General features: G+C 37.5%; 1 protein-coding gene across 16 annotated transcripts in view; it reads left to right on the top strand.

Moving 5' to 3' along the window:
• LOC105478848 (L3MBTL histone methyl-lysine binding protein 4) overlaps positions 1-18,442 on the top strand; it is a 448,884-nt gene that overhangs the window by 99,068 nt on the left and 331,374 nt on the right. For 12 of the 16 annotated variants that reach the window (XR_011617077.1, XM_071085617.1, XM_011736543.3 and 9 more), the window contains exons 2-5: positions 3,001-3,059; positions 3,399-3,501; positions 12,611-12,643; positions 13,088-13,142. Coding sequence is in view for 13 of the 16 variants with exons in the window: in XM_071085617.1 (XP_070941718.1) it covers positions 3,430-3,501; positions 12,611-12,643; positions 13,088-13,142 (160 nt within the window). In the remaining 3 variants the exon portion in view is untranslated. Of the gene's footprint in view, positions 1-3,000; positions 3,060-3,398; positions 3,502-12,610; positions 12,644-13,087; positions 13,143-18,442 lie in introns of those variants that run through there. The other 4 variants (XR_011617078.1, XM_011736550.3, XM_071085621.1 and 1 more) reach the window with 2 other exon arrangements.

Below are 18,442 nucleotides of genomic sequence, written 5' to 3'. Positions count from 1 at the left end.
ATGTATGTTTCTTACCCATATGGTACCATACGATTTATTGTTTAAACTGGGATATTTTGGGGGAGTGAAAGCAGTGCTGTTAATCCTTATGCCAGGATGAGTGGCAGAAGGCAGACGTACCTTGGGTTATCCAGGACATATGGCTGCTATACTTATCTCCCTTTAGAGGGTGTGTGATTAATCGGCTTCATATTCCTCAAGGTACCTGTAACTATACTGGTGATTAATAGATGATCAATAAAATGTTTTTGAAAGAATTGCCAAATAGCACCTGGACATAGACAGATAGTGAATTATTTTAGTTATTTATAGACTCCTTCCATTTGAAGTATTCAGATGCTTTCTAAGTATCAGTCTAATTTATCTCCTTAGTATTTGGCAACATGCAGACAGAGAATTCTACTATGAAGGGAAATTAAACTCATTTAGAGGATTAAATTGAAAAATTAGTACACTATTTTCAATTTTTACACAGAAATACAAAACATTTATATGTAGTTATCTATGTTGTTTTTTTAAAATCTAAAACACTATTTAGAAGCTTCTCTAATTAAAATCACTGAACATCACCTTGTCTATGTTAGGTGGTGCTTGGGCACTGTCACAAAGCCAGGGGACACTGAGCGCAGCTCAGTGTAGTTGGTACATGCCTTTACTTACCCTGGATAATGTGTTTCTTTGATGTGTTTTATAATTTGATATTATTCTCTTTTTTTACTCCAAAAACTTTATATATGTTTTCAAAGCTCAGCAAGGAGACACGTGGCTGATGTGACATTTGGGGCTTCCTGGGAGTAGGCCGTATATCATGGACAATCAGAGTAATCCATGTATTTTGATACCATGCCAAGGACATTAAGTTAGGTTTATTTCAAAAGAAATGTCCTATTCGGTTGGGTAGAATATGTTCTTTGCATTGACATTATAAAGGATTATACAAAATCTCTCTTTAAGCCTGTTTTTCTGTGTGTTAGACTATCTATCTATCATCTATCTGTCTGTCTATCTGTCTATCCATCCATCCATCCATCTGTCGTCCATCTGTATGTCATTCGTCTCCTATGTATTTAATGGTATCTTGTATTTGATTCCCTTTTTGTCTGGCAGCAAAATCTTATATGGATTGTTCGGTGTTGCTTTATTATTTCTAAATCCAGAGGAAATTCATTATTACCAAATTGTATGTTGAAATTTCTCCTCAAAGTATAAAAACTTTCATTTTTTTCCCCCGATATAAAATAATGTGAATTCAGGCTTTCTTGCTGTTTTAAACAAATCAAGGTTATTGAGATAATTGCCAGAGATTAGCAAGGCAGATCATTTTGATGGTGAGGAGAAAAATGTCAGTAGCCAGATGATTTCAGTTTGACAAGCCGTGGGGTATTATTTGTCGTGAAAGGCAGGACAGCCTTGGCAGTGCTTGTGTCTTGTGCAATAATACTTTGCTACAGGCATCAAGTCTATGCTGTTCATTTGCATAGATGTTCAGAGAATTACCAGAAGCTAGGCATGAAAAATTGTATTTACATTCTTCAAAATGAATGTAATGTTATTGAATTTAGTACATAAGTGCCTGTCTTAAGAACATAAATATCATCTGACTAGAAGCAAAAGGGTATGTGGAAAGGAAGTTTTTTGTTGTTTATTTTTTTGTTTTGTATATTAAAGAAAAAGGGAAAGGAATTAATTTTGAAAACTGTGCTCACTGTAGTCATACAGCATTATAAAAGATAATGTATGGATCAAGAACTAATATTCACTGGATTTAAGGGCTTGAGGCTTCTCTGTAATTCAGAGAGACATGTTTATGTAGTTGAAGTCAATAAACACATATTGAGAGACTGCTGTGAGCCAGGTAATATCTAGACAGTGGAAAATAAGAATCAGTAATTCACAGTCTTTGTCATCAGGATGCTTACAGGCTCATAAAAGGAGGCATATCTGCAAACAAAAACTACAATAAAGGTATGCACAAGAAATGCAATATAGAAAAGACACACTTGGTTTACTTGGAGCAGGAGGTAGGCACGGAAGACCTTCTTGAAAGCTGTGAAGTCTCTTTTAGTGGGGTCAGAAAGGATGAGTTAGAATTAGATAAGTTGGAAAAGGGAGGGCAGGCAATGGGGAAGGTGTTCAGAGGTTGAGGGACCAGCAGAAGTATGGAGTGGAGAAGCAGCAGGAACCTTGCTTTGCAAAGAACTTTAAGACCTTTGGATTGACTGCAACATAAAATTGGAATGATCAGAGTTAATAGGAGTAGAGGAAGAAGGTAAATTCAATAAATGTTTAGTAAATTAAAAATCAACAAAACCTGATGGCAATATGTACGATGTGATATAAAGGATGAAATGATGGCAACTTCTAGTTCTCTGGCTCAGACATTAGCCCAGAAGGTAGTATTGTTTGAATGAGAAAAAGATGCATTTTCTCCTGGGATGATGCAGGCCAGTGACAGGTGAACTGTGGGTGTAGAGCCCACGGTGGATTTCAGCCTCCACTTGCCCCTTGGGTTGGTGCTCTTGGGTGGTGTACAGTCTGAACAACCGTAAGAGGAAGCTCTGGGCAAATGGGTGGCCAGTTATCTGTGCAAATAGGAGAACCTAGAACTGGGAGGCAGTGTGGAGGAAGATGAGCTAGGTTGCAAATATGTTACATTTGCCATATTTGGAGTGTCATTGTTCAGGTGGAAATATCAATGAAGAAGTTGGATATATCATTGTAAAGCACTGGAGACTATAGATGATTTAGGGCTATTAAAAGTTTAAAAAATTATATTTCAATTGTTAACATTATTTCAGAGTGAATGACTTTTGAATTATAGCTCCAGTGGAACTCATTTGGTATTGGTGGTTGGTTCTCCAAAATGGTTGACCTGCCCTCTAAAAAAAAAAACTCATTTCAAATAACTTTTCAAAGAATGTCTACCACTGTTTATGAATATACAGAAGAAGGGTCATGATGAATTGAATTGGTGAAATTTTTTCTTATTTTCTGTTTCAGATTGTTGTGCTATGCCTTGTATGACTAAGACCTCTTACCAAGAATACCTGTCAGACCATGTGAGTACAGAACCTGTGCAGTTTGATTGCAGTGAATCCTAATTGGTTAGTCAGCTAAGCAAAAAAGCAAACATTTTATTCCAGATAAGACCAAAAGCAACAATATCTATTTTCCCCATTATATAAATTCTAGATGAGGTAGAAAACGCATTTCTTCCCCGTTGTCTTATTATTGTATTAAGGACTATAAATCCAATTGCAAAATTTTTGTCAACTTATCAGGTTATTTATAGCAACCAATTATGAGAAGTATAATTGAAAGCATTTTCTTGTTTGCTTCTGTAATTCTGAAGGGGTCACACCCCCATCCCCAACTTCTTATATGACCCTGTTTTACAGAAAACCACTGCCAAGGAGTGCAGGGGTGGCAATGAAACAGCCCAACAGGAAAAGGAAGCTCAATATGGATTCCAAAGAGCGTTTGGATCAGGACGGATGCTTGGTAAGATGTCACTCCCTGGACCCTTCCTCACAGTGTGTGCTCGCTACCAAAATGCACCATGAAATAGTAGAGTTCACATAACCACACTGAGGGGCTTTTCAGTCACTGGAAACGATGTGGCTTCTGGTTGACTTTCATGCGTAGTGGTATAGAATATAAGTGTTATTAAAGTCTGATATATTTTAAAAGGTGATCTTAATTTTAAAGGTGAAAGGAGACCTTTTCTTTCACAAAGATGGAGGTAATCAATCATTCTCAAGTGAGAGAACGGAGGCTGTAAACTGCGGGGGTTGTGTTAGGGTTCTCCAGAGAAACAGGACCCCCTAGGATGAGTGTATGTGTATATGTGTGTGATTTTTTTGTGTGTTTGTATACACACACACACACACACAGAGAGAGCTAGCAGCGAGAAAGAGTGAGAGAGAGAGAGACTTATCTTAAAAAGAGGAATTTATCGAGGTGCGTCGTGGGGGCTGACATGTCTGAGACATGCGGGGCAGCCTGGCAGGTTGGAGACCCAGGGAAGAGTTGGTGCTGCAGTCTTGAGTCCAGGTCAGTCTGCAGGCAGAATTCCTTCTTCCTCGGAGGACCTGTTTTTTCTCTTAATGCCTTCAACTGATTAAATGAGACCCACCCGCATTACAGGGTGATCTGATTTGTTCGAAGCCTGCTGATGTGAATGTTAATCATATCTAAAAATATACCTTCACAGCAACATCTAGACACTTAGAAGGTATAATGTTCACTATGCCTGTAGTCACCGTGCCTGTTCTGTTTCCTTAGGACAGCTTTATGTATTCCTGCAAATTTAAAAGTTAGCAGAATGACCAGAAGACCTCCATGGTGACTATTTTTGGGGATGGTGGGCCATTACAGCATTCTCATCTGTGACCCTTCATTGGCTCTTAGCATTTATTTGGATGTGGATTTTGGGGTCTTCATGTGGTTTGTGGTTATACATTTACACATTGCAGTTGCTGAAGTGACATCGTGTAATACATTTTCTTTTTGTTCAGTTCCAGGTTAGGTGTGGTTTGATGAACTCCAGACATTAAATGAGACATCTCAAGGAATGATCTGGTTTGAGGTTGGTTTCAAGGTGTTCAGAATAGGTCTATGTCAAACTCTGGAGCCATTCCCTCAGGACTAGCCTCACTGGGCAATAGGGTAATTAACACTGGGCCAGGGGCCAGTTCCCTGAGTCCAGATTGGTTACTTTTCTTAGATCAGTTCCAGGAGAGTTTAGAGCTCTACATGTATAAGGGAAGAACTTGCTATTTAAGAGGTGTCTTGGACCAGATTTGAGCCGGCCTGCATCTGTCTTGGCTTAGGTGAAGATGCCATTGTTAGTGTTCTGCTGTGTCGTGTCCTCTGAGGAATGAGAGCATGAGACTCAGGATTTGATGTGTTCAGAGTTATTCTGGGTACTTTTCCACATGTGGTCCCTGGACCAGCAGCATCACCATCACCTGGAGGTTTGTTGGAAATGCAGATTCCTTGGCCCCAGTCCAGATCTTCTGAATCAGCTACTGTAGAGGTGGGGTCCAGCAATCTATGTTTTAACAATCCAAGTGATTCTGATGCCCACTCATGTTTGAGAACCATTGTCCTAGGGAAGTGGCCAGATGCATCTTACCTGCTAGTCATGTTACAGTTAATCAGTATTTTTCTTAAATTTTTTTGTTTTACATTTGAGACCACCTTCCCCCATCCACACATATTTTATATTAATTGTCAGTATCATTTCTCTTTAAGCTGCTGAGATTGTTACCACCCTATCTTAGTACTCTACAATCTGAGTATTTAACCTTTTGTCTCTTCTGCATTAACAAAAATCCCAATTTCCTCTTAAAGACCAACTCAGTTTCTAACTTAATCCTGATGTGTTTACTGTTATTTCTACCCCACACTGGGATTTTCCCCTTATTGGACTCCAGCAGTGCTTAACACTGAGAGACGCTTTCAGTGCAGGGCTTGTATAGTTAGATTTTCAAAAATATCTGTTAAATGATGTTCCTGGTGCTTAATGACATCTCCATGCAAATAAATTTTTTCAAATAATATTTTAAAGAGCCGTATTCTTAGTTTACCTTTTGGGATGTTTGGGACATATTATTTTAAAGCATGTTCACATATCATTGAAAAGATGCACATTTAGTCCACGTTGCACTGTCAGTTTGGGGCTCATTGCCAGTGACAATGTTCATTTTCATTAGTCAAATTTAACAGTTTAATATAGTAGGCTGTATTCACACCTGGGGCTGCATTCACTGTGGAAAGAAGGGTTGAGTCATGCTTGAATTTTGCTAGACTCCTTGAAATATTGGTAACATCCTTTATTTTGTGTGTTACCCTTCTGGTTTACAAGCGACATTTCTAGTCAACTAAATAACATCCCATTGGCAGATCATGCACATAAAACATCAAGCAAATGTACAGTTGGGTGTTTCCGAACATTTTCTTCTGAGATAGTAATTTCATACCTTGGATATCTAATAATTTTAGATGATAATATTAATATCTGTCAATGAATATTTCTAGACTAATTTTCTATGTATTTCTAGATATAATTTAAAAAAATATTTTCTAATGCTTTTCAGAACATAGGCATATGTTCAAACAGTACAGACAGGCAGTTAAGTGAGAATTAAATTATCTACCGTATCCCCTCACACATACACTAAACCCCTAAATATTTTCCTAACCATGTGACCACTATGTACAGTTTCTTGTATGTCTACATAGGAAAAAAAAACCAGCTAAAAATTCCAAACCTTTTCTGCACCTATACACATACATACACACATCCCAAATGCACTCACATTCTGCTTGTTGTTTTGCATCTTGCTTTTTTTGCACTTAATTATGAATGTTTTGGAGATACAGGTTTTATTATTTTCAGTGCTGCATAGTATTTCATTTTTATGAATGTGCCATAATTTATTTTAACAGTGCCCTACTGTGAACATTTAGATTATTTTAATTTTTGTGGTTATACACCATGTTATATCCAATGTTCTTATTCATATATCCTTTTTATATGTGAATGCTTTTGCAGTTCATTCATAAGTACTATCATAGCAGTGAAATTATTGTACCAAAGGGTATGCTTGTTTAAAACTTTGATAAACCACTCCATATCATCCTCCAAAGAGATCACCCTAGTTTATCCTCTCCCTAACACATCTGAGAGAGTGCCTCTTTTCCTTGGAATTTATTATATGTTTTACATCTTTATTTCTACCATATGGGTAAACCTCTGTTTATGATCTGGTCCCTGTAGTGCTGCTGCAGACTTGAAGAGGGTTTTTCTCTGTCCTTTTAGACTCCTTGACGTATTTTGTATTTTCACAACTTCTAACACAAAGATAAGTGTCATTTTTGGTGCCCTTTGCTAGCTTTTTCTGCTCACCAGCTTGCTTTAGAATTGACTAGCAAAGTGTTGGCATATGGTGATTGGGGAAATGAAGTTTTTTTTTTTTTTCAGGGTTATTTCATTGATGTCTAGTGTGTATGTGAGTGTTCTAGGCACAAAACCCCAAAATAATAATACAGGCTGTGAAATTTCAAATTTGCTACATAAAAATGCAAGTTTCACAGATGAAAAAGGAAATTTTGTTTGAATGTATAAGAATGAAATATATGATCTCTGTGTATATAAAATATTTGATACTGAAAAAATGTTAATCCCATTCTGTCTCTCCCTGTGAACCTCTTAACATCAATAGATCTTTATCTAAATAGTGAGTGATGAACTTTGAGAGATAGAAATATGAGACATTTTTCATTCTCTAAAGGATCTTAGAGTATTGCTGAATAAAGGAAAACTAACTTATGTAGAGTAATGGAGAACAACTAAGTACATGTGTAGCACATTAGTGCTCTAAGGTATGGTCACCCTTCAGAGAAAGGTAGAGTCATTGAGAGCTTGAGTCTGACCTTGAAGGATGAAGAGTATCTAAGATATTTATCTTGAATGCATTGTTATTCTGTTGTAACAAACAGCTTTTAAATCCAACCTGGTAAATCCAATCTGAGAGAATACAACTTTTTTTTTTTTTTTTTGAGATGGAGTCTTGCTCTGTCACCAGGTTGGAGTGCAGTGGCACAATCTTGGCTCACTGCAACCTCCGTCTCACAGTTCAAGCAATTTTCCTGCCTCAGCTTCACGAGTAGCTGTGACTACAGGTGTGCACCACCATGCCCAGCTAATTTTTTTTTGTATTTTTAATAGAGATGGAGTTTCACCATGTTGGCCAGCATGGTCTTGATCTCTTGACCTCGTGATCTGCCCGCCTCGACCTCCCAAAGTTCCAGGATTATAGGTGGGAGCCACTGCGCCTGGCCATATAACTTTTTAATATATTAACATCTAGATGCTCTGTAACCTTGAGAGGTAATAAAGTTGAGGGATCAGAGCGGAGTTATCTGGGCTCCTTAAGGAGGCAGCATGAGCAAAGATATGGGGTTGGAAGAGAAGGTGACGTCTGTGATATATGGCAGGACCTTAATGACTTACCTGATTGGAGCAGATGTTGCTATTGGCAGTGTTAGTAGATGAGCATTGGGTGGGGTTGGGGCATGGGTCAGGAGATTCAGGTTTTATTTTTTGCTGTGCTGCTCATTAACTGTGTGGCCAAAGACAAGTCACTTCACTGGGCTGGGCTCAGCTTCTTTGTCTGTAGAACAAGTCTTAGATCGCAAGATCTTTACGGGTCTTTCCATTTCAGTAAGGATAAAATTTGGTGTGCAATTAGATTGCAGGGTGACTGGGGTAGATCTGGCTGGTCACACTTAGTGAGGCTTGATGGCCGAGCGGAGGAAGTTGTACTTGCAGTGGTGGCCACTGGCCTTTAAAGAGTGACATCAGGGGTCATGGTTGACCTCAACTTTTGCAGAGGGTAATGCAATCTTTCCGTAACATCCTTAAATAGATACTGAAAAAATGTTTGGGGTGAGTTTATTTTGGTTTCTGTTTTTAAGTAATAGTTAACTCTTTACATTTTGTTGCCTCATAGAAGACTGATGTCAGTTTACAACAGCCAGTAAAATTCACTTACAGATGGTAAAAACCGTGAGAAGGTGGTGTTTATAAGGCTATGTTAGATTTTTCACTTTTTGTTTTTGTGTGTGTCTTAGCAAACACTTTAGAGAGATTTCATTTGGAGACTGTAGTTATATTATCAAGTATTTGAACAAAATGGAAGCATTTCATTCTCCCTGAGTGTGTCTGAATTCCAGTAGAGCAATGGAGAAAAGTCCCACAAATTTCTGTACTTTTATCCAAAAGGCGAATTCTATGTATCTTCAGTTTATATCCCACATTGGATTAGAGCAAAAAAGAAGTTGAAAAGTGGACTTGAACCAGCAGTTGAAATTCAAATAGCCATTTGTCACTGGGGTATTAAATAGGATTTCACTGTTTTCTACAGTTCATGAAACCAATGTGTATCACCCTCTGGGCCACAGATAGCAGGTTCTTATAGAACAAGAACAGCAGGGTTCTCAAAAATCCTGGAGTGTTCAGGAGTCTTTGGTCTGACAGCAAAGGAGAGCAAAGGGGCCTTATCTGGCAGTTCCAAGGTGATGAATGGAAATTGCCAAACCCAAGTCAGCAGCTGAAAATCCTTCGTTTTGTTCCCTTGATTGGAATTCATAGACAGAGAAATGTAGACACTAATTAATTAGGAAACGTCACTGTGCCTTGTAGTAAAAGCATATGATGCATCCAGTGCCAGCAGGAGGGAACAGAACATTAAGCCTTTTTGGTTATTTTCCCACTTCATAATCCTCTCTTCCAAAATGATGGATTTTAAACTGATGAATGGAAATGTACCATAGCAAAGACTTACTTTATGTTCCTTAAACCATTATCTCCCTTTTTTGCAGAACACTATTTTTTTCTGGAACTTTATTTTCAGTTTTCAGAATTAAAGTTTGAAACCTTAGAAATCGCAGTAATGGTTTCATTTTTCGCAATTTGTATTGATTTCCTTTAGTGGTCTGTCTGCAAGGATAAGATAAAGTGCTAATTTTTTTCTTTTGTTTTTTAAAATTAATTCTCTGTTCATTAATAGCAGTGTAGATTTATTACCTTTATGAAATAATTAATTAGCTAGACAGAAGCAAAGAATGTTAAAGCTAGCAGGAACTTTGGAGAACATTTAGTCCAATTTCTTTATTTTAACAGGAGAGAAAAATCAAGTCTAGAGAATGTAGGTCATTTGTTCAAAGTTAAATAGCTTTTAGTGGTGGGTTGAGATTTGACCTTAGGTTACCTAGCCCTAAAATCAGCATTTTCCCTGCTCTATCATATGATACTAAATACTTTTCCATGTGCAAAATTGTTTAAACTTAGGTCCCTCTGTTATAGATATATATGTTTATTCTGATATACACAATATAATCTTTCATGTATACATGTGCATGTTTACCTGTCTATAACCTTGATCCAACTAAAGAACATACAGACATTGGAAGCTTGGGCAATTTAAATCCAAAGTAAGAGGTAATGTTTTTGTGCGGAATATTTTTTTCTTTCTAGGCAGAATTTCAGTAGCAAATAAAGAAGTGTGAACCAAACACTCACTGAGTGACAGATAGCATATTATATATTTCTTTTTATTTTTGAACGATACAGTGATTATAAAAATGCTTCAGTAGCTGTAGTGTGAACATAATCAACTGTCGAATGCTGTTTATTTTTACTGTTTTAGGTTTTGCAGTAGAAGAGAGTCTCTTTGTTTTGAATTACATATGTAAATTTCCTGTGTATTGAGTGAATGAACAGGGGTGGAACTGGGGTAAAGTGCTACCATGGGAAGTTAGACCCAAGGCAGCAGTTCATCATCTCACTTGCAGCAGAACAGGGTAGATATGATTGCATGACTGTTCCACTCCCACTGCATGCCCTGCTAAAAGGTGGTAGCCTTGCCACTCACAGTGAGGGCCGTATGCTTTTGGCAGTAGCATCTGCTGGGAGCTTGTTGGAATCTGTAATCTAAGGCCCTATCCTAGAGCCACTGAATCAAGGTCTGCATTTTAGTAAGATTCCCAGATGATTCCAATGCATGTTAAAGTGTGAGAAACACTGGCTTATAGTACATTTTAGCAGAATGTTATTTTGTTAATTGCACAAAGATATCTGTGATAACTTTGGATGTGAAATCTACCAGGCAGAAAAATTATCTTTTTGAACCTTTCATTCTTGCCTTCATTCATCAAATATTTATTGACCTAGACTAGGTACCAGGCTATGTTTTGGGGATGAAAGACAATTAAGACACTGATACGATTTGTTACTATACAAATTGTCTTTTATACCTTAAAGCCATAGACTTAAAAAAGGAACCAAAAAAAGGTAGAAAAATGAAATTAATAGTATTTATTTCATCAGTTAAAAACTAGTTTGCTGTCATTAAAATATTAGTATACCTGATTCGTTTTTGAAAACCTGGTTTAGAGCTTTGTGATACCATTACGTGCAGTCTGTATTTCTTTTTTTTCTTTTTTTTTCGAGACAGAGTTTTGCTCATGTTGCCCAGGCTGGAGTGCAATGGCGTGATCTCAGCTCACTGCAACCTCCGCCTTCCGGGTTCAAGCGATTCTCCTGTCTCAGCCTCCTGAGTAGCTGGGATTACAGGTGCCCACCACTACGCCCGGCTAACTTTTGGTATTTGTAGTAGAGACAAGGTTTCAGTATGTTGGCCAGGCTAGTCTCGAACTACTGACCTCAGGTGATCCTCCCGCCTCAGCCTTCCAAATGTGCAGTCTATTTTTTTTAGATTTGGTTTTTATGGTTGTCAAAGCTAGGGTGACCAAGCCTCCTCACTTGCCTACAACTAAGGAGTTTCCCCAGATGTGGGGCTTTTCAAAGTGCTATGAACAGGTCTGCCCCATTCTGACTGGGACTGACAGCCACACTAGCCATAACTTAAAGAAATCTATCCCCAAACTGTACAGGAATAAATTGAAGAAATACTTGTTAGTCAGACTTACTAAATCATAGTACTCATTTTTCAGCAAAAGTTTTTGTGTAAATCAGCTGCTAAATTTTCACATTCTCTGATGATAATTAATTGTTCTTGGAAAGTAATGAAAACTATTCCATATTGGCCAGGCGTGGTGGTGCACGCCTGTAATCCCAGCACTTTGGGAGGACGAAGTGGGCAGATCACTTGAGGTCAGGAGTTCGAGACCAGCCTGGGCAACATGGTGAAACCCCATCTCTAGTAAAAATACAAAAATTAGCCGAGTGTGGTGGTGTGCACCTGTAATCCCAGCTGGAGGCTGAGGCAGGAGAATCACTTGAACCTGGGAGGCGGAGGTTGTAGTGAGCCGAGATTGTGCCATTGCACTATAGCCTGGGCAACAGAGCGAGACTTCATCTCAAAAACAAAAAACAAACCCAAAAAACTGTTGCATATTTATGTTTCCAAAAGTAAGTTCAAAGCCTGCTTGAAACCCTTCATTTAAAATATTTTAAAACTGGGAAATTCTGTTCCCGATTTTTAAGTACATAATTATTACAAGTTTTTTTGTTTGTTTGTTTGTTTTTGAGACAGAGTCTCACTCTGCCACTCAGACTGGAGTGCAGTGGCACGATCTTGGCTCACTGGAACCTTCACCTCCTAGATTCAAGCGATTCTTCTGCCTCAGCCTCCCGAGTAGCTGGGATTACAGGCACATGCCTGCACGTTCAGCTTATTTTTTCTTTTTTGTATTTTTAGTAGAGACAGAGTTTCACCATGTTAGGCAGGTTAGTTTCGAACTTCTTACCTTGTGACCTGCCTGCCTTGACCTCCCAAAGTGTTGGGATTACAGGTGTGAACCACCATGGCTGGCCACGGATTTTTAATAGGTGGAATATATTTTGATGGCCACAAAATGATGTAAATAAGACACATATCTGGATACCCACTTTCAAAGTGCTGTTTGTTATATCTTTCATAAAAGAAGCCACTTTCCTCGTCTTTGTTGAATGGTAAGTGTTCCTTTGAGAGTTGCAGTTAGAGCATGCCTTGCTTGTGCCATGGGGAGAGGCCGCACCATCTTGCTTGCTGCGTCTGCTTGTATTGTTCATCATACACAATTTATGGTTTCTTTTCAGGAATCTTTGAAGTCACTTGTCCATTCTATGAAGGTCAGTTTGGTTAAAATTAAAGCATTTTAACTGAGTACTTACAAACTGTAGTAGACCCAGATAGGCTGAAAGCAAAAGTAGGATGGAGGGTTTGGCTTCAGCGTGAACCAAGCCTCTTCTGTCAGCCACTCCTGTGTGACTGTGAGGCCCAGGGATCCACTCAGAGAAGGTACCTGTGTCAACCTCAACATTAACTGTTATCGAAGCTTCCTGTCTCTTATATTTTAGCCAGAAACAATACTTTTAATGAATTCCTTCCACGTCCAAATGGATCATGTGTGCCTCTCCTGGGCACCCACCGGAAGGCTCTGAGTACTGTGTGTATTGTCCCCCTCAGTGACAAGGATCTTCATAACTTTCCTTCCTGCAAAAATGAACATTAGTTTTCAGTGTTTCCAAAAATTATCCAGAAATACCACCTAAACCCCATTTTCTGTATTCTAGGAGAAAACTGAAGAAGAAAAGAAGCCCAAGGATGGCACAATCCCTTTGAGTCACGGTAATTATCACCAGTATTTACAGTGTTAGTTCACGGTGAACAACTTTTAAATGAATTTTTATTAGATTACTTAGTTGTTTTAGGTTTACTAATTTAAATAGTTTCTACCATTTATTCAGGGTATTGCATACTCCTGCAGACTTTATCAGGGTCATCTAAAGTTTTCAAATATATGCTTCAAAAACGTCTGAAGCTCTTGTTATCTCATTTATTTGCCTTTTAAAAAGGCTTTAAATAAAACAATGTATTTGTAAATTTTCTCTGTGAAGAAGAAAATAAAGAGATGCTAGTTTTTTAATAATCCTTTGTGTGAGCTTTTCCCAGACTGATGTGATCTTCTAATGATTGCATTGTATTAAAGTCATGTTTTAGAGGAGATTGTGCATTTGCTCTAAAGTGAATACTCCTCATTATGGTTATTAATACATCAATAGGTTTTAGATAATAGCCTTTTCATATTCAACTAATTCTCTGATGCTTTAAATTTAAGCCAACAGATGAAGATGCGATTTTCTGGGAATATATGTTCCACATATTTTGTGATTATTGCTATACAAGCAGACAGCTGTTACTAAATTTTCTATCAAATGTAGTAGAATGTCCAACAACATTGTGCTATTGTCTATGGAAAGGAAGCATATAAATATCATAATGCTCCTCTAATTAACTTTTAAAGTACCTTAACATTTTGTTGAGTAAGCTTTTGTGTCTGTTTTTAAATAATGGAAACACCTAAAAATACCTTGAAAAAAATGACAAATAAGAATTGAGATTTTAAAAGACCATTTTATATGGCTTAGTCTTGGGATGCAATATTGAGAATTTGTGATTTTTCTCCCTAGATGATTTTAAAAATAAAAGCTATTTTTAAATTATAAACGAATGGGTGGTGCTTTCAATTTATTTTCTTCTCTTGCTGCATCCCCAGGCCTGTCATGTTCTTTGCTGAAAAATCAAAACAGAATGCAGTAGTTTGGTAATTATATAACTTGATGTCCAGTTCCATCAAAATGTACTTCAGTTATGTAACACTGGGATTTTAGAAATAAGTTTGGACTGTACCTGGCCCTAACAGCAGGGTGTTGTTAAAACAATTTTTTTCTTCTCAGAGAGAGGTTGTGATTTATGATGTTGCTGTATCTCGCCTGCAGCTAATATTTTCACACTAATGTAAATTGTTTTAGGTTGTTTTATTCTGTGGTCGAAACATTTACTCTAGAAAAAGAAAAGCAGACTGAGGCCAACAATGTAAAACTATTCAATCCCTCAAACTAACAGTCTTTCCTGATTTAGTATTTACAGTTTTATTACATCCAGGTATATATTTATCTATTTATCTCAAATAGCTTTTCAGTTTCATTTACTTTTTCTTGTTTTTAACAGGTCTGGGAGGGTCCAGTTGGAAGCTTTTCAGTTTTAACAGAAAGTAACTTTTTGCTGTGTTTTTTCATTGTTGGACTTGTTTTATAGTTAATAGTCCATTGTCAAAAGTTCGCACTGTGGCTGACTCCTCTTCAAATTTGATATTGTATTGTTCCTTTTTTCCCCAGCTGTAGAACATAATAAATGTTTAGAAAAAGGTTGAGATTTGGCGTGTGTATGTAGATGCTGTGAACTGCTAGTTGTAATGAGAATTGGATGATTTGAGGGCTTTTTGAGGTAATTTATATTTTTATCATTTTTAGTGGGACAAAGGAACTGATTTCCAAATTGTTTATTGTCCTAGCATTATGATGGGGATTTTTCTCCATGAAAGTAGTTTAATCTTTTATTGAGGTTGCTTATAAAACAAAATAGATTTAGTCTCTTACCTCATGTCTTAGAAATAGTAACAAAAGAAAATACTAAACAAAAACCCCACAGAACTGTATATGTACACATAATATATTTATATGTGAACAGAAAATTGTGTTGAAAAATAGGTCAGGCATGGTGGCTCATGCCCATAATCCTAGCACTTTGGGAGACCACGGCAGGTGGATCTCTTGAGCTCAGGAGTTCAGGACCAGCCTTGGCAACATAGTGAAACCCCATCTCTACCACAAATGCAAAAAAATTAACCGGGTCTGGTGGTGTGCGCTTGTAGTCCCAGCTACTTGTGGGGCTGAGGCAGGAGGATAGCTTGAACCCAGGAGGTCGAGGCTGCAGTGAGCCAAGATCCTGTCACTGCACTCAAGCCTGGGGCACAAAGTGAGATCCTGTATAAAAAAAAAAAAATTATATTGCTAAATAAACCTTAATTCTTAGTAGTGATTTTATAACAAGCATGTGTTTCTTTGGAAATCATTTTCAAAACATTTTATTGAGTGCCCAGTCTGTGCGACTGATACTGAAGCCTGTGTTACAGCTGATGAAGCTTTAAGAGGCCATTTGACTTTTGTGAGGTAAACTTAACTAGTTAGTGGTGGATGCAGAATTTGAACCCACATCTAGCAAGTTCTGAAGCCTGTGCTCATTTTGCTTTATGTTCTTTCTACATTAACATTCTTCTTTCTATGTAGCTGTTAACGCAAAGGCAGAGAAAACTAGAATCTTGATTAGAAATGGGACGGGAAAAAAATAACTGCTAATAATCAAAGTATTAATAGTGTCTACTACATCCCTCTGTGTTCTTGGGGACTGGCTGAACTAGATTTTACCTGACATAGTCATGCTGAGATTAAGTTTTTGATTCTTTTGGAAACTCTCTGACATAAACTGTTCATAGTAATTCTAAAATCTTAACTAAGATAGCTCTAAGAGAAGGCTTGTTTCAGTATTACTTGTTAATGATTGTGTGTGATTAAATTTTAGAATTAGTATTGCCAATCACAGTGTAATCCCAGACCTATATGCCTTTACATTTGAATAGCTAAAATAAAAACAACTGATTTATTCAGTTGAACAAGTGATCTGGCTTCTCTCCTTCTAAATGTGTAAGTGCTCTTTTTAACTAACACAGTATTAATATTTATTTGGTTGAGTGTTGGGGCAATGAGGTGTTTTTTTATTTTATTTTATTTTATTTATTTATTTTTTGAGATGGAGTTTCACTCTTGTTGCTGAGGCTGGAGTGCAATGGCACAATTTCGGCTCACTGCAACCTCTACCTCCCAGGTTCAAGCGATTCTCCTGCCTCAGCCTCCAGAGTAGCTGGGATTACAGGTGCCCGCCACCACACCCAGCTAATTTTTTGTATTTGTAGTAGAGAAGGGTTTCACCATATTGGCCAGGCTGGTCTCGAACCCCTGACCTCAGGTGATCCACCTGCCTTGGCCAGGCAAAGTGTTGGGATTACAGGCGTGAGCCACCGTGCCTGACCCTGGCAGTGAGGATTTTATAAACATAAAAGGAATATAAGAAATTGTAAAAGAAAATTAAATGTATGCATATCTAAATTAAACTCTGTACATTAAAGAACCTCATAATAAACAAGATTAAAAGGGAAACAACAAATTAGCAAATATTATCCACAACTATAGCTAATAAAAGGTCAATAAAAGATAGAGGAATTAGAGAAAAAAAAATGAGATATACAAGATCTCAGTCCAAAAACAGGCAAAGGGCATAAACAGGTAATTCAGATAAGAAGAAACCAAAGTGGCTAAAAATGAATATATTAAAAATAGTCTCATTAAAAAGCAAAAGCAAAGAAACATAAATTTAAAAGTAGTGATGATTTTTTTTAACTTACCAAATTAATGACATTTTTAAAAAAACTGCTCATACTCTTTGCTGGTGGGATGGGGGAGACTGAGTCTTGGCATACTGCTACTGAGAGTAGACTTTGGTTCTGTTGTTTGGAGGACATACCGGTAGTATTTATCAAAAGTGCTGAGTAAACATTTCCTTCAAGTCCACTTTTTGACATTTCTCCTAATGATATCAGCATGTGCATTCCATTTATGCATGTGATAGTCATTGTGGTACTATTTGTAAATAATGAAAAGTTGGAAATATTGATAATTCAGATGTCCAACAGCTTAGGAATAGGTACAACATTGTGTGTAGACAAGTATGTAGTCACTTAAATGCCTTGAAAAAATTTAAATTACATGAGGAGAAAAGCTTATAACAAAATATTAGGGGAAGAAACCCCCAGGGGATTGGTCTAAATGATGGCTAAATAGAATTCACTTATCTGTAGAGTGAGAAAAGATGTTAACGATTATTATCTCTAAATTGTTAGATAAAAAGTATATTTTCCAATTATTATATTACAATTAGTATTTAATCATGTTATAATCAGACAAATATTATTAAAAAATAAATTCAGAAATTCCTGAACTAAAAACTTTAATTTGTAGAATAGGGAGTGTTGTTGGAATATCTGTTCTTAGATTTTTCTAAGTAAACTTTAATTTTTGGAAAAATTTTAGAAAAGTTGCAAATATAGTGCAGAAATAGTCCTGCGGACCTTCACCCAGTTTCTCCTAAGATTAACATCTTAGATGACCATGCAGCATTTGTCAGAACTAAGTAACATTGGTACATCACTATTCACTAAACTAGAGACTTCATTCAGATATCACCAGTTTTTCTACTAATGTCCTTTTCCTGTTCCGAGACAGTCCAGAACATCACTTTGTATTTAGCATTGCATGTAGGTTTCTTCTACTGTATATTCTTGTTTTGTTCTCTCATGCCCAGAAGTCGCCAGTAGCATCTAAGTTTCTTAAGAGCTACAGTATTTCCTCATCTGCCATCAACTCACCATGTCCTCACCATCTGTGTCCACAATCATCATTGCACTGAAGCTATTCTTGTGTACCTTACCAGCGCCTCATACTCACTAATACTGTGTTAATTAATGGAACCAAGGACCTCCCAGATCAATGGAAGCCTTCGTGCTCTTATTTTTCTTCTACTTGAAGATGGACTTAGACATTAAAACTGAACTCACCTTTGTTCCCCAGTGTTCAGTCTGCTTCTCCTATAATCCCTCATCCTGTAGCACCATCATCAACCTGTAGTCAAACTAGAGTCGTGGAGATATCCTTACTCCTCCCTCCCATTTACCGCTGACTCCAACCCAAATGCCTTTTCTCAACTCGTCCTTCTTGACATCTTCTATCAATTAATGTCTCCCCATCTTTGATTAGTTCCTGGTCACTTTTCAGTCTTTCTGTATCCTCTCCTCCCCAAATAAGATTTATCTGAAATTCTGTTACTGGATCATAACCCCCCTTCCCTAGAATGTTGCTGGAGACCCCTCACCACCTGGCACTTGTCACCTGCCACCAGGACCCCTGTCTGCTTCACTGCAGCTGTACAGAACATGCAGTTGAGAACTTACTCTCTGAAGAAGTGCTTTCTCTGCC

The sequence above is a fragment of the Macaca nemestrina genome, chromosome 19, assembly GCF_043159975.1.
Source record: "Macaca nemestrina isolate mMacNem1 chromosome 19, mMacNem.hap1, whole genome shotgun sequence".
NCBI lineage: Eukaryota > Metazoa > Chordata > Mammalia > Primates > Cercopithecidae > Macaca > Macaca nemestrina.
The sequence above is the reverse complement of the archived record's forward strand: the minus strand, read 5'-3'. Positions and strand labels throughout refer to the sequence as shown.